The sequence below is a fragment of the Neoarius graeffei genome, chromosome 6 (assembly GCF_027579695.1).
Source record: "Neoarius graeffei isolate fNeoGra1 chromosome 6, fNeoGra1.pri, whole genome shotgun sequence".
Classification (NCBI taxonomy): domain Eukaryota; kingdom Metazoa; phylum Chordata; class Actinopteri; order Siluriformes; family Ariidae; genus Neoarius; species Neoarius graeffei.
This window is the reverse complement of record NC_083574.1, coordinates 22,783,707-22,806,448: the sequence shown is the minus strand read 5'-3', so window position 1 is coordinate 22,806,448 and position 22,742 is coordinate 22,783,707. Positions and strand designations below refer to the sequence as shown.

Here is a 22,742-nt window from a genome sequence, read left to right as displayed (position 1 = left end):
GATGAAATAAAAAGTCTACTTGAAAACAAAACCCTCCAAAAAAGCAACAAAATATGGAATGAAAGTATTTGAGAGTAAGAACGTATCTTTTTTTTAATAATTATAATAGCATTTTCACAAATTGCTACTATCATTTCGCTGGTTTGTTTACATTCTTCATCTTTAAGCATTAAAAATGTGAATTTTTTTCGACTGGTTCAAAAGCTCAAAGAAGTTTGAAAATTACAGAAGTGAAATGTGCAAGGAAGAATTAAATGTCTAAAGCTATTCTATACGATGAAATAAGCAGAAATTATTTTATCGGACGTTTTGTATAAAGTTTTTATTTATCGAATTTGCAAAAAACAAAAATGCTCTGTTTCTCAAAATCCAGTGAATGTGGATAGAATAAAACAATCATTCCACTCAATCTCATCATACATGGCTTATAGTCAACTAGGTACTATTCATTCATTCATTCTCAGCACTTGTGTGGGAATAACCAGAGAGAGGTAGTTCATGATATGGGTTCATTAAGAAATCACATCTCATTATCTTTAGCCGCTTTATCCTGTTCTACAGGGTCGCAGGCAAGCTGGAGCCTATCCCAGCTGACTATGGGCGAAAGGGTACACCCTGGACAAGTCGCCAGGTCATCACAGGGACACACACAACCATTCACACTCAATTTAGAGTCACCAGTTATCCTTGGACTGTGGGGGAAACTGGAGCACCCGGAGGAAACCCATGCGGACACGGGGAGAACATGCAAACTCCGGCCTCGCAGCAAGAAGGTCCGGGTTCGAGCCGGCCACGGGGCTCGAACCCGGACCTCCTTGCTGTGAGGCGACAGCGCTAACCACTACACCACCGTGCCGCCCTCATTAAGAAATGCGTTGCTAAATTACCAAAATGAGACATTGAATCCTGGAACTTCGACTTCACGAATCGATTCATCTTCAAAGAGTCGTTCACAGAAGAGTCGGTTCATTGGTGAATCGCTCTTCCCAGACAGAGCTCCAGCTTTCCGCGCTCCGGACACATGGCTAAAGTTCGGATGCAAATAAAACTACAATAAACGTGAATAACGTCGTCTCAGTGTGAAGTAAGGTGGATTGTTAACCTGCGAAAGTTTGATGCGGATGTGGGGAAAGACTTTGTCTTTCGGATGAACAGTTTTGAAGGTTTATTTCTCCAGGATTTTGGATGGAGGAATAAAATCCACGGCGCATGAGTGCTGTTCACAATAAACTCGCATGTAGAACATCGGCTGTTTTGTTTAAAAGGCTTTAAAACATTTTCCAAAGGTTCTGTTTTAGAAATGCGGTGGATTTGGACAGGAATTGTGCCTCTGGCACTGTTGGTTTTGGTGACACTGTTTTCTGCCGGCATCTGGAGGAGAGAACAGGTAAGGAAACGAATTAATTAAGTACATTAATTAGCCTAAATACAGTACCACAGGCTTTTATCGACATATCTTCAACATAAGCCGAATAATATTCAGTATAGATGCTGAAGAATAAGTATAACTAACTGACCATATTATATCTTCGAGGGATCAGTTTACTTTCTTTACATATGAACATGTTTCCTGTTTCACTAACAGTTAAACAGAAACATCAGCTTAGACCTTAAGAATATGAGCAACCAGATACCGTTTCGAAAATCGCCAAATATCGCGATTTTAGACGAGATCAGTGATCAAAGGTAAACACTAATTAAACCGATTTCATAAAAGGTGCAGGTTTATAGATTCTTTGCTTCCAAATCAATAAAATGTCATGATTATTTTTGTTACACAGAAAGCGAAATTACTCACTGAAATATCTGAAAACATGAGCAATACACACTTTTTTATCTTTTCTTCTTTCCTTTTCTTAAGTTACCAAAAGGAAAGAAGAAAATTGAGAACCTTCACAGACATGTAATCCAAATGTAGTGTATTTATTAGACTATAGCTACTTAATCTTTTTCATTTCTACCATTTTTGTATTAATTCAGAGTGTCCATGAAACAGATCTCAGGTAATTTTACTCTGAAAGTATGAAAAAAAAGTTAGTTTGTTTTGAGTACAGTGTCTCCCTCAGACTAATTTCACTCAAAGCACCCACCCACCACTCATGAATATTCATCAATAGAGACCCATTCATTAATATTCATTAGCTGACTCGCATACATTCTGAACTCAGGCTGGACTGAATGACAGAATATGAATCAAAAGAAGCTGCTACAAGCATCAAAGTAGTGGGTTTATACTCCACTTCATCAGAGGTAGTTGAAGGTTTTTTTTTTTTTTAAATGAGAAATCCCCTGGGTGGCACGGTGGTGTAGTGGTTAGCGCTGTCGCCTCACAGCAAGAAGGTCAGGATTCGAGCCCCGTGGCCGGCGAGGGCCTTTCTGTGTGAAGTTTGCATGTTGTGTCCGTGTGGGTTTCCTCCGGGTGCTCCGGTTTCCCCCACAGTCCAAAGACATGCAGGTTAGGTTAACTGGTGACTCTAAATTGACCGTAGGTGTGAATGGTTGTCTGTCTATGTGTCAGCCCTGTGATGACCTGGCGACTTGTCCAGGGTGTACCCCGCCTTTTGCCCGTAGTCAGCTGGGATAGGCTCCAGCTTGCCTGTGACCCTGTAGAACAGGATAAAGCGGCTAGAGATAATGAGATGAGAAATGAGAAATCCCCTCTAAATGACTTGCGTATCAATACTTATCATTTGACTTAGGTTTTACACAATGCCATTCAACTGCTGGCCCATAATTCCCAGTGGGAATTCATCTCTACCTAAAGAGAGTAATACAGCAGTGCTTTAGTTTAAAGTCCAGCTCTCACACCACCTCATCTATACACTCTGCTCAAACAGATCAGGTTCCAAAGCTTCCACTGTCCATGCCATCGTACATGGCATTTCATAGATTGCTAACTAGCTGAGCTGAGTCTCTGCCTTAATGCACCGTAACTGCATCATCTAACGTAATCATCAGCCACATTGTATTCTGGGATTTGGAGTCCAATGTTTGCCATCTCCACAATTTCTGCACTGGATTTCTCATTATGATTAATCTAATTAGTCCATTTTAGGAGCTATAAATGACCATCCATCCATCCATCCATCCATTGTCTGTAACCGCTTATCCTGTCCTGCAGGGTCACAGGCAAGCTGGAGCCTATCCCAGCAAACTATGGGCAAGAGGTGGGGTACACCCTGGACAAGTCGCCAGGTCATCGCAGGTCTGACACATAGACACAGACAACCATTCACATTCTCACTTGCGGTCAATTTAGAGCCACCAATTAGCCTAACCTGTATGTCTTTGGACTGTGGGGGAAACCGGAACACCCGGAGGAAACCCCACACGGACACGGGGAGAACATGCAAACTCCGCACAGAAAGGCCCTCGTCGGCCACCGAGCTCGAACTCAGGACCTTCTTGCTGTGAGGCAACAGTGCTAACCACTGTGCTGCCCCTGCTAAATGACCCGTATCCGTTATGTTTAAGGTTGTAGAAATGAGATGAAATAATGAAAATCCAGCACCAACCAAGAAATTAGTACTGGAAATGTTTAAAACTTTACAAATATTTCAATATATACACATTTAATGTTTCAAAGTGTACTTTGTCTTTAATTTTATGACTCAGGAATCTGCAAAGTAGCATTATTTCACCTTATTTAGATATTACTGTGCTTAGTGTATAGATGGACATTTTGCACACCAATAAACTCTTCTGTGCAGCATATTGTAACCTGCTGCTGCAAACCACAGAAGGAATATGTTGATTCATTATTTAGTGTCATAAAAACCCAGGGAAAAATCAATAGCTTGCAGTCGTACTGGTCTGCAGTCATGCTATTCTGAGACAAATGAGCTGTGAGTATAAGAAGTTCGGAGAGCAGTTGGAGGATCGCTGCAAACAAACGCACGGCTATTGGGAGTCTTGTCTTTGAGAAGCAGATGAAGGATTTGATTTAATTTAATTAACAGGAATGGCACATTTTTCAGGCTCTTTTCATTCATCATTTCAAGTTAGGTTGCTTTAACAAGGACTATTTTATAGCCATCAAAACACTGGGTGTGCTTTCAGTCATCCACATCACTGTGGAGGAAAATATAGGAGACAGTGATCTTTGCTATCAGTTCAAGCGCCGAGCTGTACTATCCAACATGAAAACCCTATATAGACAGTTTACAGCAAGCCTTAGCTGTCAGTGTATGCACAAAATGCATACATTTAAAGGTGACATTTTCCATAAGTTGACACAGTTCTCCAAGGTCTTATGGCCCTTTTCCACTACCCTTTTTCAGCTCACTTCAGCTCGCTTCAGCTCACTTCAGCCCGACACGGCTCGCGTTTCGACTACCAAAAAACAGCACGACTCGGCTCGCTTCAGCCCTGCTTAGCCCCTAAAACTCGCACCGTTTTGGAGTAGGGCTGAAGCGAGCCAAACTGTGCCGAGTGAGGCTGGGGGCTTGAGCAGACACTCCCCTGTGCACTGATTGGTGAGGAGGAGTGTCCTCACATGCCCACACACGCCCCACGGGCACGCTGGGCTCTGTAAACACCGCAAACCCGGAAGAAGGAGAATTACGAGAATTATGAAGCCTTATGCGCCTCGCCTCATCTATACGCTCTTGCCAGTATCTGTTGGCGTTGTCGATGACAACAAGCCACAGCACCAAGACCAGCAACACTAACGACTCCATGTCCTCCATGTTTATTGTTTACTATTCGGGTCGTGAGACTACCGCTTAAAAGCTCACTGATGTCACTGTTTGGGCCGCTTAACGACATCACGTGACGTCCACCCACTTTCGCTAACTCCACCCAATGTGTCCACCCACTTCCAGCCAGCACGGTTCAGCGCGGTTGTAGTCGAAATGCAACTCCAACAGCCCCACTCAGCTCGACTCAGCCTGACTCAGCACGGCACGGCTCAGCCTGACTCAGCCGCGTTTGTAGTGGAAAAGCGGCATTAGTGAACTGTCTGTGAGATGCTTTGGTCAAAAAAATATAAAGCTAAAGCATCTCAGCTTCCTTCTCACCCTCTCTAAACAGCGGCTGATTTGAGCCCCTGTGTTCAAAGCGGCTGATTTGAGCCCCTGTGCCTTTAAATGAGAATACCACCACCACCAGCCAATCAGGTAGCACTTTCGTCATAAATATTTATTTGCAAAAGCAGTTCTCAAGCCATGAGTGGAGATACTCAGATGAAGGGGCGGTATAATCCTGATGAGCTCCTCTTGTGACATAGAAAGGGGAGCCAAATCTGAACGACTTGTTGAAGCGCATGTTTTCTGAAATAAGCAGCTCAAAAGAAACAGACTGGATTGTGTTATTTCAGTGTTTGTGTGTTGGTAGGTACTCCAGATACAGATATGTGCACAAGCACTGAAAAAGTGGTTTCCACCCACAAACACACTTGCAGCACCAGATATTAATGTATTTTCTGACAGATACCAAAACATCCTTGTGAACACAGCCTTAAAGTGTCAGTGTCGATACAGAGACAACATTAAGCTGGTTTGGGAGCCGGGTGAATTACATGAACACTAGAAGACCAAGTTTGTGTTTGGTTGATACAAACGAGGCATTTGCAAGCAGGAATCTTTTTCCTGCAGTTGTGGAAATTATGAAATTTGCCAACGTGGTTTTGTCTTTGCAAAACCCTCATAGATGTCATCTTAACATAAATTTGTTGTATGGCCCAAAGTTTGTGGACACCTGGCCATCACATCCGTATGTGCTTGGAGCACATCCCATTCCAGATTTAGTCCATTCTTTGCTGTTATAATATCCTCTACTCTTCTGGGAAGGTTTTCAACTAGATTTTAGAGTATGGCTGTGGGAATTGGTGACCATTCAGCCAAAAGAGCATTAGCGAAGTCAGGCACAGATGTTGGGCAAGAAGGCTTGGGATGCAGCCAACGTTCCAGTTCGTTCCAAAAATGTGTTCAGTCAGGGTTCTGTGTAGAACACTTGAGTTCTTCTAAATCATGTCTTGAAATCATAGACCTCACTTTATAGACAGGGGCATTGTCATGCTGGAACAGATTTGGGCTTCTTTGTTCCGGTGAAGGAAAATTGTAATATTACAGCATACAAAAACAGTTTGATACAATCAGGCCTTTCAATTACATAATTTGGGCTACACCCTGTATTTCTGAATTTGGGCTTTTTCTGTTGTGATGCAGGGTAATTTGGGCTTTTCTGCATGTGCAAAGTGCTGTTTTCCCAGTGCTCTGTGTTTAAACCTGCTGTTGCTTTTTTATCTACAAAGTTATGAATAAATAAAGAAATCTATGAATGTTATTTTTACCTTTATTGCAAAATATCTACAGCATTAATCCCTCGATGTACATGACAAAAATAATTAGAATACAGTTAGTTAGTATTTAAAAGATGTGTTGGGGCTTGAGGAGAGCCTGGAGGAAAGGAGCCTGTGAATGAAAAATCAAGTTCTGCATGTTGCCATCAAACAGACATAACCTGTAGCAGACCTGCAACACAAAAGGTTTTTCAGTCACATCACAAGAATCGGCAGCGCAATTCACAGTATGTAGTCGGGTAAAAGATCTTAGTTTAAATGAAAGGCCAGTGTCTAAAGCCAAGTTTACATTAGACCGTATCTGTCTCGTTTTCTTCGCGGATGCACTGTCCGTTTACATTAAAACGCCTGGAAACGCCGGGAAACGGGAATCCGCCAGGGTCCACGTATTCAATCCAGATCGTGTCTGATCCGGTGCTGTGTAAACATTGAGAATACGCGGATACGCTGTGCTGAGCTCTAGCTGGCGTCGTCATTGGACAACGTCACTGTGACATCCACCTTCCTGATTCGCTGGTGTTGGTCATGTGACGCGACTGCTGAAAAACGGCGTGGACTTCCGCCTTGTATCACCTTTCATTAAAGAGTATAAAAGTATGAAAATACTGCAAATACTGATGCAAATACTGCCCATTGTGTAGTTATGATTGTCTTTAGGCTTGCCATCCTTCCACTTGCAAGTGGTAAGTGACTTGCGCACAGCGGCTCAGTCCCGAATCATTGCTCGTGCACTTCACTCGTGCGCTCTGTGAGCTGCGCAGGGCCGGAGTGCGCACCCTCCAGAGGGCACTCGCTGTTCAGGGCGGAGTGATTTGGAGCGCAGCCGCTGAGGAGGAAGCGATGAGCCGCACTGACACATTTCTCAACTTACGTGCCGAATTAGTCATGTGATTAGCGTATCCGTGTATTGGCTTTGCTGTGTGCACGCGAATCGTGTATTGGCGTTGCTGTGTGCACGCTAATCGTTTTTAAAAACGTTAATCTGATGATCCGCTGATACGGTCTAATGTAAACCCCACCTAAGACTATCATCAACAAGAGGACCAAGCTCCAAGTCACTGATTCCACCCACACTTACACAACTGTGTGTATTTAAGATGCAAGCTGTTAAATACACACAGTTGTACCCTAAATAGCTCTCTTTTATTCAGTCTTTTACCTGATTTAAATCGTATGAAACTAGGTATCAGATAGATATTGCAGTTGAGGTCAGATAATGTGGGATATAGGGCTATTTTTAGGTTTTTAAATGATGCAGGAATTATTAGGAGAATTTAGCACAATAGTAAACATTCTGGTTCACACTCCAGTCCAGAAGGTGGTGTTAATGCACCTAAAAGCTGTTTGCCAACTGCCATAAAACAATATAAAAGAAGATGATTTACCTAATGTGGAAATCACGCTCTGGTCATTGAGTCTCGCTCCTCCATGAAATCATGGCGTGCCGATCGCTGTTGATGGAGAATTCGTGCTCTGCATGAGGCTTACGGCTAGTTCGATGAACCCGGAACAACATGGGAATGGTGCAGATTTCACGTCAATTGCTAATTCTCGGTAATTTTGCATGCTAATTCTCGGTAATTTTGGTGTTTTTAAAGAAAATCAAGATATTGGGTTTTATGCAGCCAAGTTTATTTAATCAACTTTTTTGTTTGTTTGTTTTTTGTTTTACTTGTGGTAGCATATTTTGGGTGCTTGACCTTAATTTGGGTGCCTTTTTAATTTAGGCACCTACGATGTTATCCGTCGCAGGTTTCATGTAATTGAAAGGCCTGACAATTGCATGCTTCCAACTTTGTGTTAATAATTTAAAGAAGGCTCACATGTGATGGTCAGGCCATATACAGTGGTGCTTGAAAGTTTGTGATCCCTTTAGAATTTTCAATATTTCTGCATAAATATGACCTAAAACATCATCAGATTTTCACACAAGTCCTAAAAGTAGATAAAGAGAACCCAGATAAAGAAATAAGACAAAAATATTATACTTGGTAATTTATTTATTGAGGAAAATGATCCAATATTACATATCTGTGAGTGGCAAAAGTATGTGAACCTTTGCTTTCAGTATCTGGTGTGACCCCCTTCTGCAGCAATAACTGCAACTAAATGTTTCCGATAACTGTTGATCAGTCCTGCACACGGCTTGGAGGAATTTTAGCCCATTCCTCCATGCAGAACAGCTTCAACTCTGGGATGTTGGTGGGTTTCCTCACATGAACTGCTCGCTTCAGGTCCTTCCACAACATTTCGATTGGATTAAGGTCAGGACTTTGACTTGGCCATTCCAAAACATTAACTTTATTCTTCTTTTACCATTCTTTGGTAGAACAACTTGTGTGCTTAGGGTTGTTGTCTTGCTGCATGACCCACCTTCTCTTGAGATTCAGTTCATGGACAAATGTCCTGACATTTTTCTTTTAGAATTCACTGGTATAATTCAGAATTCATTGTTCCGTCAATGATGGCAAGCCGTCCTGGCCCAGAAGCAGCAAAACAGGCCCAAACCATGATACTACCACCACCATGTTTCACAGATGGGATGAGGTTCTTATGCTGGAATGCAGTGTTTTTTCCTTTCTCCAAACATGACGCTTCTCATTTAAACCAAAAAGTTCTATTTTGGTCTCATCCGTCCACAAAACATTTTTCCAATAGCCTTCTGGCTTGTCCACGTGATCTTTAGCAAACTGCAGACGAGCAGCAATGTTCTTTTTGGAGAGCAGTGGCTTTCTCCTTGCAACCCTGTCATGCACACCATTGTTGTTCAGTATTCTCCTGATGGTGGACTCATGAACATTGGCTAATGCTGGAGAGGCCTTCAGTTGTTTAGAAGTTACCCTGGGGTCCTTTGTGACCTCACCGACTATTACACGCCTTGCTCTTGGAGTGATCCTTGTTGGTTGAGCACTCCTGGGGAGTAACAGTAGTCTTGAATTTCCTCCATTTGCACACAATCTGTCTGACGATGGCTTGGTGGAGTCCAAACTCTTTAGAGATGGTTTTGTAACCTTTTCCAGCCTGATGAGCATCAACAATGCTTTTTCTGAGGTCCTCAGAAATCTCCTTTGTTCGTGCCATGATACACTTCCACAAACATGTGTTGTGAAAATCAGGGCTTTGAACCGGTTCAAGGAACGAAAACGAAAACCGGGAACTTTTTCTATTTCACATGGAACAGAAACGAAACCAGAAACTTTATTATTTTTTATGTTCCGGAACAGAAACACTTATTAAAAATAATGGTAACCGGTTAATACCGGTTTTTATTTCGTTCCTCAGAGTTTCCATAGCCTACAAATTAAAAAGCCATTCTTCTCCTGCGCAAGTTTCTATGACCCGCTGGGGTTCACTTCCTGTGTGACGTTCGCTGACTGAATGGAGAGAGCGGGAAGGTGGACTGCTATCACGTCTCCATGTGATAAGTGCATTACTGAGTGTCTGAGCAAAGAAGAGCCTGAACGATGCAACCTCCCTATTGGCTGTTTGTAAAAATGTATCAGTTGTTGCTCTTCCCACGGGAATCATCGCGGGCTCGAGAGACGAGACCTGACGAGTTAGTTCGTTGGTAGCAGAACAAAATGTCTGGACACAAATCGGGTTTTCAGAAAAGGAAAGAAAATAAACGGAGGGTTGAAAATACAAAAAAGGAGGCAGAAAATGCAAAACGAGTTTTAAGGTAGGACAAATGGTTACTTTTCTGAGGCAGCCCGCCGTGGCTGCCTGCAGGCTTATTTATTATAGCCCATTTAGTTAAAATAGTTGATATAAAATGTTTATAGTTATGTGATGGTTGTCCTGATTTAGACTGGTGTTTTTTTTGGGGGGGGGGTTGCGCGATGTTGCACCCGGGTCCAGATTAGGGTAGAACCGGCCCTGGCTACATTTCAGGTGTAGTTTGTTTTATGTATGTATGTACTTGCATAGATGTGTACTTGGTCTTCCAATTTGGCGCCTAACAAAATCTCGCGGCGCGGTGACGTCATGCGGTAGCCCTCTATAGGGCCTGACTAGCCTTTGGTAACACACTAAACGAATTCTCTTTCATTTTTGGCACTTTTTCTGTTTGTGTAGATGGGAAGACATACTGAGAATCCAAATCGCCAACATTTGAAATAATAATTGTTTTGAATTATTTCTTGTCTTATTTAATGAAGGTTGTAATAGAATTAGCCTACATTTGGCTTAAGCTGGATGAGACAGAGACATAATTTTATAGCCATTTGTTAAACAGCTGACAGGGAACGTAATTAACCGTTCCGGGAACGAAATTTTTTTGTTCTAACCGGTTCGGGAACGTCTATTTAATGGTGGAACCCAAAACCGGAAACGTTAAAATTCCGTTTCTGTTCGGAACGAACCAATAGGAAAAAAATTCTGGTTCAAAGCCCTGGTGAAAATCAGACTTTGATAGATCCCTGTTCTTTAAATAAAACAGGGCGCCCACTCACACCTGATTGTCATCCCATTGATTGAAAACACCTGACTCTAAGTTTGCCTTCCAATTTACTGCTAATCCTAGAGGTTCACATACTTTTGCCACTCACAGATATGTAATATTGGATCATTTTCCCCAATAAATAAACAACCAAGCATAATATTTTTGTCTAATTTGTTTAACTGGGTTCTCTTTATCTACTTTTAGGACTTGTGTGAAAATCTGATGTTGTTTTAGGTCATATTTAAGCAGAAATATAGAAAATTCTAAAGGGTTCACAAACTTTCAAGCACCACTGTAGTGTGTGTCTTCCAGATGTTGCACATGTTGATAGCAGTCATGAGCCAATCACAGTCAATCTCTCATATGAAATAGGTAAAGTCTGCGATTTTGTACACTTGTTAATATAAGAAGAGATCTTGTCAGATACTCCAGATTTCATACATACTCACCAAAATACAGACAAAGCCCATTTTTACAAAATATCCCCTTTAAAGCAACATAAACTGCTTTCTGGGCCTGGTTGTTGATACTTGAATTCAGCTTTGAATATAAATGCCACTATTTCTACTAGATGTTGTGTTTTTATAACATTTGTATTTTAGCACAGGTGATGCATACAAACCTGTTGCTGAATGAGCAGATTTCTGATTAGTGTAGGATCTGAAGAACATGTATGATTAGTCTTAATGCCTTGTTTGAAAGCTGTGGACCTTCTGTTTATAGGTTAATTAACTTCTGCCTTGACAATCAAAAAAAGCAATTAAATAAAAAAACAAAACAAAACCTCTGTAGAGTTTTAGTTTATAATCCAGACATAACAAAAAAGGTTTTTACTTCTACACTGTGAAGCTGTGTGTGTGAGTGGATTTGGAGATTTTTTTTTCCCATTAAGCCATAAAGCTCTGTGGCAAGATTTAATTTAAAATAAGTCTTTCCACCAAATGATTCCTAAATTATCAAGCAATACTGTATGTGTAAGACATGATCATTAATGGGATGGTGCGAGTATCTTCACAGACTTTTTAGGTTTAATTCACAGTCTTGCTGTGGCAGTAACACGATTTGAGAAGTGTGTCATTTTATAAAATCAAGTTATTCATGAAGGTTCTTCATGACTGGAGCTTTTCTTGGAGTGAGTTGTAAGTCCTGTGAGAAAAAGACATGAAAAGAGTGAAGAAAAGGTCGCTTGAAGGAGGAGGAGCGGATGTGCTTCTCTTTGCATGTGGGTGACAGATATTTCAGCTCATGCTAAGAGATCTGCAGCTGGTAAAATGAAGGATGGAGGCTTGCAGTAAGGATTTGGGTTCAACATCTGGGCAGCATTATTTCAGTGCTTCGCTTCCTTTCAGGAGCTCTTCTGGCCTGTTCATGTTTTTCAGCCTCTTTCATGGTTATTATTTTTCTTATGCTCTGTATCTTACACCCCATGAACCCCCAACCCCCTCTCCCCAGGCCAGAGGTACATACTTTTGTAGTTTTTATAAATTTTTAGTAAGGTGTGTATGCGCACAGTGCTCTTTCACTTTGTATAGTAACATCAGTTAGGTAAAAGATAAAAACACATTGCTACAGTACATAGGTTGTGACTTGTTCGTTAATATCAGCTATTGTTACATGCTAATGTCTGCTACCCTGGTGTCTGATCCTTTCTAAGATAATAAAAATGCCATATTTTCCACTAAACAGCTGAGTGATCAAAGGACGAAAGAGTGCAGATGAAAGAGAGGGATAGAGGAACAGTAATAATGGGGAATTGTTGCAGCTTGAGCATGGGAATGTCAGATGTACTTGTATAGTGAATATAGCTTTTGGACATCTGCACTCCAGCCAATAGACATGCAAAGATAGAAACGCAAAGATGCCAAATTATATGGTTTGATCTTTTCAGCCTGACTAACAGCGTCCATTTTCTCTGCATCTCACTTTTACAGAAGAATTAAAGAAACTATTTGGTCAGAAATAAAATATTAACAGTTTTCCTCTTAATACTGTTTTTGCACTGGAGCTAAATGAATTAGAAAGGTTTTAGCATCACACATCTTAGCTTTAAACACAGCAACCCTTATTCATTAAAGTAGCCTTTAAGTCTGATCATAAATTCCATCGTTTCCTTCTTCGTCAGTTTCATCTTTGGCATCTGTATCTATATGAGCAAACTCTACCGCCAAGGCACAGGCCTGCCATGAACTGGAAGCTGCTGGAACACCAGTGTCACTGTGTACAGTTAAGTGAGTTTTATATCACCATGGGGATCCCACAAGCGATGCCGTCAGGAGCTTTAGCTACTGACAGGGTCACCCTTGACGGCAAGGTTATGCAGGGAGGTGCCAGACGAAATGCGATTCAACAAAGTCTTCAGTGGCAGAGCAGGCGGAGGAGATGGACTTCAATTAAACATCCAACGGCTGTGAAAGCAGAAGAAGGTTGCAGCAGAACTTTATGCCCCAATCGTCTGGGATCTCCAGCCATTGGTTAAGGCCAAGGACTATATATTTCCCAGTGTGCAACGGCATCCCCACGCTAAACAAATTCATGCACAGGTGTCTCCAAATCGGGTCAGCAGACTGTCAGCATCTTGGCTGAAGCTAAACTCTCAAGCATTGAGTCCATCATCATCCAAAGCCAGCTGCGGTGGACTGGCCACATCGTCAGAATGGATAATAGCTGACTTATGAAACAGGTCTTCTTCTCCCAACTCAGAGAAGGAAAGCGGTGCAGAGGAGGACAAAAGAAACAATACAAGGACCTGCTGAAACAAAACCTGAAAAGCTTCGGCAACAACTGGGAAGACCAGGCCAGAAACCATAATGCCTGGAGAGCAACCATCAGATAAAGAGTCAAATTTTGAAAGCCAGAGGCCAAACCACATTGAGGAGAAAAGGAGGCAAAGGAAAGAACATGCGCTAAATCCGGACCACCTGCGCTTTCCCACCACCATCTGCAGCATCTGCGCCAAATCCTGTCAATCAAGGATTGAGCTCCTCAGCCACCTAAGAACCCACTGAGACCGAGCTGCCAACAACTAGGAGAACATCACCCTCACTTTCGAGGGATAGTCACAATGACAGTATCACCATGAACTTAGAGGCTGCCATCCAAAAAAAAAACCCTGCTCCAAAATCAATAACTTCAAGCTCGACTAAAGTTTGCAGCTGATCGCATGGGCAAAGAAAAATCCTTCTGTAGGAAAGTTTCATAGTCAGATGAGACAAAGATTGAGTTCTTTGGCCATAATGACCAGAGTTACCTGTAGCAACTGTCAAGCATGGTGGTGGTAGCATTATGCTTTTGGGCTGGTTTTGCAAGTGGATGGAATAATGAGGAAGGAGGACTACTTCAGAATTCTTCAGCATAACCTCAAACCATCAGGAGCTTGGACACAGTTGGGTGTTTCAACAGGACAGTAATCCCAAATGCACATCAAAGCTGGTTGTGGAATGAATAAAGCAGGCTAACATTAAGCATAAAACATGTCTTGACCTCAACCTTATTGAAAAATTTGTGGACTGTGCTTTAAAAGTCAGGTCCATGCCAGGAACCATGCAAATTTATTTGAACACTACCAATTCTGCCAAGAAGAGTGGTTAAATATCCAACCAGAATTCTGCCAGAAGCTTATTGATGGCTACCAAAAGTGTTTGGTCAATTTTAAACTTGCTAAAGGGTATTTTACCAAATATTTGTTCTGCTGATTGTATATTTATGACACTGTGTATTTATTTCAGAAAGTCTAAAATAACTTGTGGACCAAATTCTTGTTGTTTTTTTTTTCTTTTAAAGATGTATGTTGTACAATCATCCTGGCACAGAAAATGAAAAGTTCAAAGAAATTATTGAAAGCTCAATATTGTTATGACATTCGTGTGTGTGTGTGTGTGTAAATTTCTGACCTCAACTGTACATAAATTAGGATGTTTTTCATATAATTTATCTGTATATGAGAGTCAGTTGTGGCGTATTGTGTGAAAATGCCATGTAAATGAAGTGGGGGCTTATTTCTTAGCTGATTCATCATCTGCTCATTCATCTGAAGTCACCATTTGTTTTGGTGTCGTACGATCATTTCATCAATCAGGCACAGATTCATTTCTAGATCATTCCATCTGATTAAATCTTTCACATGCTAAAGTGGAGCTGCTCCACTGCAGCATATAGTCTCATTAGTGCGATAGCTCCAGTGCGAAACTAAAGACGTAAAATTCAGACAAGCACGATTATGAACATTGTTATAACTTTGAATAAATAATGAATTAAATTAATGGCTCAGCCGTGATGTTTATTTTTGTGTTGCATCTTGGCCATCAGGAGGATCATGTGTCTGCGAGTGGAGGACCAAGAGAATCACCAGTTCGAGCCAAACGCTATGCCATCAACCCGCTAGGCTACAAGTGGGATCACTTCAACATTACCTACAAGTGAGAAAGATGAGTCTGAGAAATGTTAGGGATAATTTTGAATCGCTGAACTTTAACAAACTACAGTAAAAAGTGTTCATTTTTTGGTGATGAAAAATAATAAAATGGTGTAGATGGATGGAAAGAAGTCACGTTTGCTCATATCGTCTGAGGCATGGATGATATAAATAGTAGCTTAAGACAGAAAATCTGTCTTGGCCATGCCCTCTCCCTCCTCCCGCTACTGCTGCCATTTCCTCTCCAGCAAGAAACCAGAGGTGGAGGAAAAGCACATCTTGAAGATCACCAAAACTTTCAGACTTATTCACTGTACTGTTCAAAGAACTGTTTAAAAAAAGAAAGCTACACATGAATGTTTAACATTTATTTTTAGGATGTGACAGGGCAGGCTGGATGCACAGTCATTATGTGATGCATTGATTATTGATTGTCAATGTGATTCACAGTAGGTGAACAGATACCACAGCCATCTGGTGCTTATTTAAAATAAATAATTAAGGATAAATAGCAGTAGCAAGCTAAAGATGGAGGAAGTTACCATTTACTGCGAGGGAGCTGAATATTTGCAGATGTAGGCTTTTCAACAACTCGGCATTAGTGAAATGGAGAGTAGGGATGTAAGCAGATATGAACACATTATCCAAAGTAAACCAATCATGTGGTCTAAACCAGGGGTTCTCAACCTTTTCTACTTTAAGGCCCACCTATGTAACGAGTCAGAGCCCATTAAAAAAGACCCCCAATTATTTTGGCTCATCTATTCTATTAGAATCTAATAATCTGGGGGCGTCGTGGCTCAGGTGGTTAAGGCGCCATACCATGAATGCGGGCGACCCGGGTTCGATTCCGGCCCGAGGTCATTTCCCGATCCCTTCCCGTCTCTCTCTCCCCTGCTCATTTCCTGTCTCTACACTGTCCTATCCAATAAAGGTGCAAAAAGCCCAAAAAAATATCTTTAAAAAAAAAGAATCTAATAATCTATTGTAACATGTATAAATGGGATGCAACATCCAAAAGTGGAGTCTGGTCGATTAACACAAGAACTTATTGCCATTTTTGTGTACAGCAAACAAGCAAGTTATTAAAACCAAGAAGTACACTCAAAAGAAGTGGATATAGAAACCACTCAATGGGATAGATCCTTACATGTTAACAAAGAAGGGTTTTTCTTATGAGTTGGAAAATTATCCATCCGTTGAGTTCCCTGACATCTCAAACTACCTGGTGCTGCAGACATTGTTCTACACAGGGACACAGATGAAAACCTGGAAGAGCATGGAGGCGTACAACTTTTTATATGTGGCTGGGTTAAAGATCTGGGGATCAGGACACTACAAGATAAATCCTGTATCATTTATGCCTGGGTAAGTAGGAACTTCTGGACTCTTTGTATGCGTCTTCGCAATGGTTGCTAGGATGCTACAAGTTTTAGTATCAGATGTAAACAAACCACAGCCACTTGATTCCCAGTCCTCCCTGCTCTTCTCTTCCAGGTAAATCATTCAAAAAGATCCACAGAAACACCTTTAAAACATAGAAACACACATATAATACACCTATCATGCGTATTATATACGTTAGTTTACGATATGGTGACCACAATCAAACAGTAAGCAAAAATGCATGAGGACTTAAGTGTCTTCTGAACTTCAAAACATCACGAAATGAGGGAAAATGGCCAAGAAAGTGATTTGTGAATCCAAACGAAATAAATCAGAGGAATTTACAAACCTTTCACAAAGTGATCACTGCAAACTCGAGCGTTCTTCGATGCGGCTCCCCTCCATCACAGTGAAAGGTTCAAGAGCCACCTTTCTCGTCATCTTTTGGCAGAATTCCTTGCTTTTTCACCCTTTATCACTTCACGGGGAACCCGGAAGAAACTTTTATCAGTTTGTTCATTTCGAACAGCCCAAAACAGTGCAAGCGTAGGGCATTTTAATGACTAGCAAGGCATCACAGTGATAGTAATGCTTTGTAATCAGCGAGCTCAGCTGACCACCACTTCCTGTCTTGGATATCTAATGAGGCAGATGTGATATCGGATGCAACTCAGCAATTGTACCCTACTAAAAATTAGCTTCAACTTGGAATAAAAAAATTGTGACCCACTAGATGGCACTTTGCAGCCCACTGGCCCAGTAGTTGAGAAACACTGGTCTAAACTGATATAAATACAGATGTGACTAGGAGGGGCACTGTTTACATTACAAGAAAGCTTCACCAGTCATGTGTTTCAGACTGGAGCTGTGCATCAGGACTGGGATCCTGCAGGATGCAATGATGGGAAGATATGAAGCACAGGAGATGAAGAAAGACCATGAACATGTAGCACTATGGGATGCATTTGCATCATTCCTTCATTCCAGTTATGAACTTAAGTGATGTAGCTGAGGCTGAAGAACTGTCAAAGCCAGAATTCACACACTATGCTGACAGTGGTGCTATTTCTATCTCCGGGTTTTTCCCATGTTTTTGGTTAGGACTGTGCCCATCCAAATACAGATAATGATATTTGGAGCTTTAAAATACTGCAGGGTATTGCTGCCACACCAGGAAAAAGAAAAACAGATCAGTATCATGTTATAACATGAAAGGTTTATTGTTATAACAATGTTTTTTCAGGTTTTAACAAGATATTTTCACGTTATTATGACATATAAACATCATCTTCGCCCGTCCAGTGTGTTCTGGGTAAGGTCCCTTTCCTAGGGTTTATTGGTTAAGTAAGTACAGCAGGCTAGCCACTCCTCTGTTGCACTGCTTTTGGTCATGGACAACTTAGAGTAGCAAGTTAACCTAACTGTATGTCTTTGGACTGTGGGGGAAACTGGAGCACCCGGAGGAAACCCACACAGACATGGGGAGAACATCCAAACCCCACACAGAAAGGCCCCCATCGGCCACTGGGCTCAAACCCAGAACCTTCTTGCTGTGAGGCGACAGTGCTAACCATTACACCACTGTGCCGCCCAAATATAAACTTATCACGTTATAACAAGAAACTTTTCTTTATAGCATAAAACATTTCATGTTATAACAAGGTAATTGATATTGTTAGGCTATAACGTGAACCTCATGTTTGAATAAGGAGAACGTGTGTAGAAAACGGATAAAATGAGGAATATGGCTCATTTACACAATTTGATTAGGCTCTACTTCATGCTTAGGTTGAGCCATGGCGAGACCCTGGTGTTATTGAACACCAGTGGATGATATTGTAATAAGTATGTATATAGTTCGTAGCTGGAGTACATATCATGGGGCATAGACCGCGGAACCACCCGGTCTATGCCACATGATATGTACCCAGGGGGGTACATACCCAGGGGGGCCGTGGCCCGGGTAACTTTTTGAAAATTATTTAAAAAATAAATAAAATGTTGGCCTGTGAGTGTTTTTCAACTCAAAACATGTCGACAAAATCGAACTTAAACCCAACCCATGCTGTAATTTAATCAAACATTTGCTTAAACATTTCCTAAACCAATATTTGTTGACGTTGAGCAACGTGTATACGTCGTGCGTGAAATGTTGCAAAATGTACACAGCACAGTTTCTGCGCAGTTACAGTATGTGCTGGCATATTGTGGAAACGCACACACACACGCACTCGCGCGCGCGGACACACACGCAGCTCTGACAAAACTGCAGGCATATTCCCATACTTTCCTCTGACCGAGCACCGCCGAGTGCACTTCTCTGTGTTCAGTGTTTCTCTCTATAGTGCTTTAATACCGGTACAAGCAAGCAGTTTAAGTTGAGTTACCACCGACCACCGAGGTGCTTTTCTTGTGCATTTTAATCTGCACGGTTCTGTGCTGGCTGTCATGACTGATAGCATTACGTGTGTGTCCGTGTATAATGTAGCCTATATGCATCATGTCCGACCTAACATTTTGGTGACACCCTCTTGCGATTGTGGCCCCCCCTTGTTCAAATGCGTTCCGTGGTCTATGTCATGGGGAGTCCACCGTCAGCCAAGACCAATTTATCTCTTTATAACATGAAACATTTCACGTCATAATAAATAAATTGACTTGACCGGACTTGGCGTACAGTGCCTTGCAAAAGTATTCACCCCCTTGGTGTTTGTCCTGTTTTGTTGCATTACAAGCTGGAATTAAAATGGATTTTTGAAGGGTTAGCACTATTTGATTTACACAATATGCCTACCACTTTAAAGGTGAAAATTGTTTTTTTTTTTATTGTGACACAAACAATAAGATAAAAAAAAACAGAAATCTGGAGTGTGCATAAGTATTCACCCCCTTTCGTATGAAACCCCTAAATAAGAACTGGTCCAACCAATTCACTTCATAAGTCACATAACTAGTTGATTACGATCCACTTGTGTGCAATCAAAGTGTCACATGATCTGTCACATGATGTCTGTATAAATCAACCTGTTCCAGAAACCTGTTCTGGAAGGACCTTGACTCTGTAACACAACTAAGCAAGCAACATGAGAACCAAGGAGCACTCCAAACAGGTCAGAGACAAAGTTGTGGAGAAGTATAGATCAGGGTTGGGTCATAAAAAAATATCCCAAACTTTGAATATCCCAGGGAGCACCATTAAATCCATTATAGCAAAATGGAAAGAATATGGCACCACTACAAACCTGACAAAAGAAGGCCGCCCACTAAAACTCACAGACCGGGCAATGAGGGCATTAATCAGAGATGCAACAAAGACACCAATGATAATGCTGAGGGAGCTGCAAAGATCCACAATGGAGATGGGAATATCTGTCCATAGGACCACTTTAAGCCATACACTCCACAGAGTGGGACGTTATGGAAGAGTGGCTAGAAAAATAGTCATTGCTTAAAAAAAATCATGTTTGGAGTTTGCCCAACAACATATGGCAGACTCCCCAAACACATGGAAGAAGATTCTCTGGTCAAATGAGACAAAATTTTAACTTTTTGGCTATCATGGGAAATGCCATGTGTGGCGCAAACCCAACACCCTGAGAACACTATCCCTACAATGAAGCATGGTGGTGGCAGCATCATGCTGTGGGGATGTTTTTCATCTGCAGGGACAGGAAAGCTGGTCAGGACTGAAGGAAAGATGGATGGCACTAAATACAGGGCAATTCTGGAGGAAAACCTGTTTGAGTCAGCCAGAGGTTTGAGACTGGGACAAAAGTTCACGTTCCAGCAGGACAATAACTCTAAACATACTGCTAAAGCTACACTGGAATGGTTTAAAGGGAAACATTTAAGTGTCTTGGAATGGCCTAGTCAAAGCCCAGACCGTAAGCCAATTGAGAATCTGTGGCATAACTTGAAGATTGCTGTACGCCCCTGCGAATGGACCCCTGCCTGGTCACCTGGATCTCCAACTACCTCACTGACAGGCCGCAGTACGTCAGGCTGAAGGACATCACATCTGACACTGTGATTAGCAGCACCAGAGCACCCCAAGGCACAGTGCTGGCCCCTCTTCTCTTCACCCTGTACACCGTGGACTTCTGCTACAACTCGGAGCTGTGTCGCATTCAGAAGTTTGCCGATGACGCAGCCATCGTTGGGTGTATCAGTGACGACAGAGAGGAGTATAGGAGCCTGGTGAGGGACTTTGCTGTGTGGTGCAACAGGAACCATCTGCAGCTCAACACCTCGAAGACCAAGGAGCTGGTCATTGACTTTGGGAGGTCCAGACCAAGGTCACGACCAGTTCTGATCGAGGGAGTCGAGGGGGAGGCTGTGGATTCCTACAAGTACCTCGGGCTGTGGCTGGACAGCAAGCTGGACTGGACTTGCAACAGCAAACACTTATACAGGAAGGGACAGAGCAGGCTAAACTTCCTTAGGAGGCTGCGGTCCTTTAACATCTGCAGGAAACTCCTGTGGATGTTCTCTCAGTCTGTGGTCGCCAGTGTCCTGTTTTACACCGTGGTGTGCTGGGGGGGCAGCACATCCAAGAAGGACACATCCAGGCTGGACAAACTGATCAGGCGGGCCGGCTCTGTGGTCGGCATGAAGCTGGACTCTCTGGTGACGATGGCAGAGAAGAGGTCTATGGACAAACTATTGAACATCATGGACGATGCCAGTCACCCTCTGCACACCGTCATCAGCAACCAGAGGAGCCTGTTCAGTGACAGAATGCTCCTTCCCAAGTGCAGGATGAACAGACTCAAAAACTCCTTTGTCCCTCACGCCATCAGACTGTACAACTCCTCTCTGGGGGGGAGGAGGGGTAACAGGAGGACAGAGGACATGAAGGAGCTGTAGCCTAGCCTAGCCTAACAATAAGCAATACTGGACAATGTGCAGTATAAAGTGCAATATCTCTCCTGCTTCCTCTCTTCCCCATATCTTATTCTTTTTATATTTGTATATGTAAATACTTAATTTATTTTAATTTATCTAGAAGTTTTCCTCTATTTCTTTTCTCTGTTTATCTGTAATGATGCTGCTGGAATCTTAATTTCCCTGAGGGAACCCTCCCAAAGGGATCAATAAAGTTTTATCTAATCTAATCTCTGATCTACACCAACGCAACCCATCTAACTTGAAGGAGTTGGAGCAGTTGTGCCTTGAGGAATGGGCAAAAATCCAAGTGGCTAGATGTGCTAAGCTAATAGAGAAATACCCCAAGAGACTTGCAGCTGTAATTGTAGCAAAAGGTGGCTCTGTAAAGTATTGACTTGGGGGGGGGGGGAATACCTATGCACACTCCAGATTTCTGTTTTTTCATCTTAATTATTGTTTGTGTTAGGGTCCACCCAGTCGGAAACGGTCAATCGGTCAACTTACTTCTAGAAGTAAGTTGACCGATTGACCGTTTCCGACTGGGTGAACCCCAACAGTTTGTGTCTCAATAAAAAAAACAATGTGCACCTTTAAAGCAGTAGGTATATTGTGTAAATCAAATGGTGCTAACCCTCCAACAATCCATTTTAATTCCAGCTTGTAATGCAACAAAACAGGACAAACACCAAGGGGGATGAATACTTTTGCAAGGCACTGTATAGCAGATAGTGGCATAATGTGCATCAGTACTCTTGGAAAGGCATTTGACCAATCAAATTAGTGGCCCAGAGCTAGCTAGCTAGCTAACTAACTAACTAACTAACTTGTTTGCCACTGTACATAACATGACAAACAGCATAATATGCTAGTTTTACACAATTCGCATTTAACCTGAACTTATATTATGTTTCCATTTGGCCTGTTTGTGTGTGATCTTGCCTTGGACTTGGCTGAGTGATCAAACAAACAAAAGCACAGATGTATGAAAATCGAAAGAAAGAAAATGGGAATGGAATTTATACAGGTTGTACTTGGGAATAGCAAATGTACTGAAGATACAAACACAGCTGCATGGGTGTGCTGTCTCATGTATTTTAACTGAACTGAGAATCTACCTGTTTTTTTCTTCTTAAAGGATCACAACATTCCCCAATACACTGAATAAAGACGACACCCGTAAAGCCATCAGTATCGCCTTCACCAAATGGAGTGATGTCTCATCTCTGACCTTTACAGAAATCACCAACACAAATAAAAGTGCTGATATCATTATTGGTGAGCTTGGGTGGTGAATTTATAATACAGATTGAACTACC

At 41.9% G+C, this 22,742-nt stretch overlaps 1 protein-coding gene across 1 annotated transcript; it reads left to right on the top strand.

The window, feature by feature from the left end:
• The first annotated feature begins 1,008 nt into the window (after window positions 1-1,008).
• LOC132888244 (matrix metalloproteinase-23-like) lies at window positions 1,009-22,718 on the top strand. The gene is made up of 3 exons (XM_060924321.1): window positions 1,009-1,387; window positions 15,048-15,157; window positions 22,562-22,718. Exons 1-3 carry the CDS (start codon window positions 1,301-1,303, stop codon window positions 22,716-22,718), a joined length of 354 nt encoding a protein of 117 aa, XP_060780304.1. The 5' UTR covers window positions 1,009-1,300.
• The last annotated feature ends 24 nt before the right edge of the window (window positions 22,719-22,742 follow it).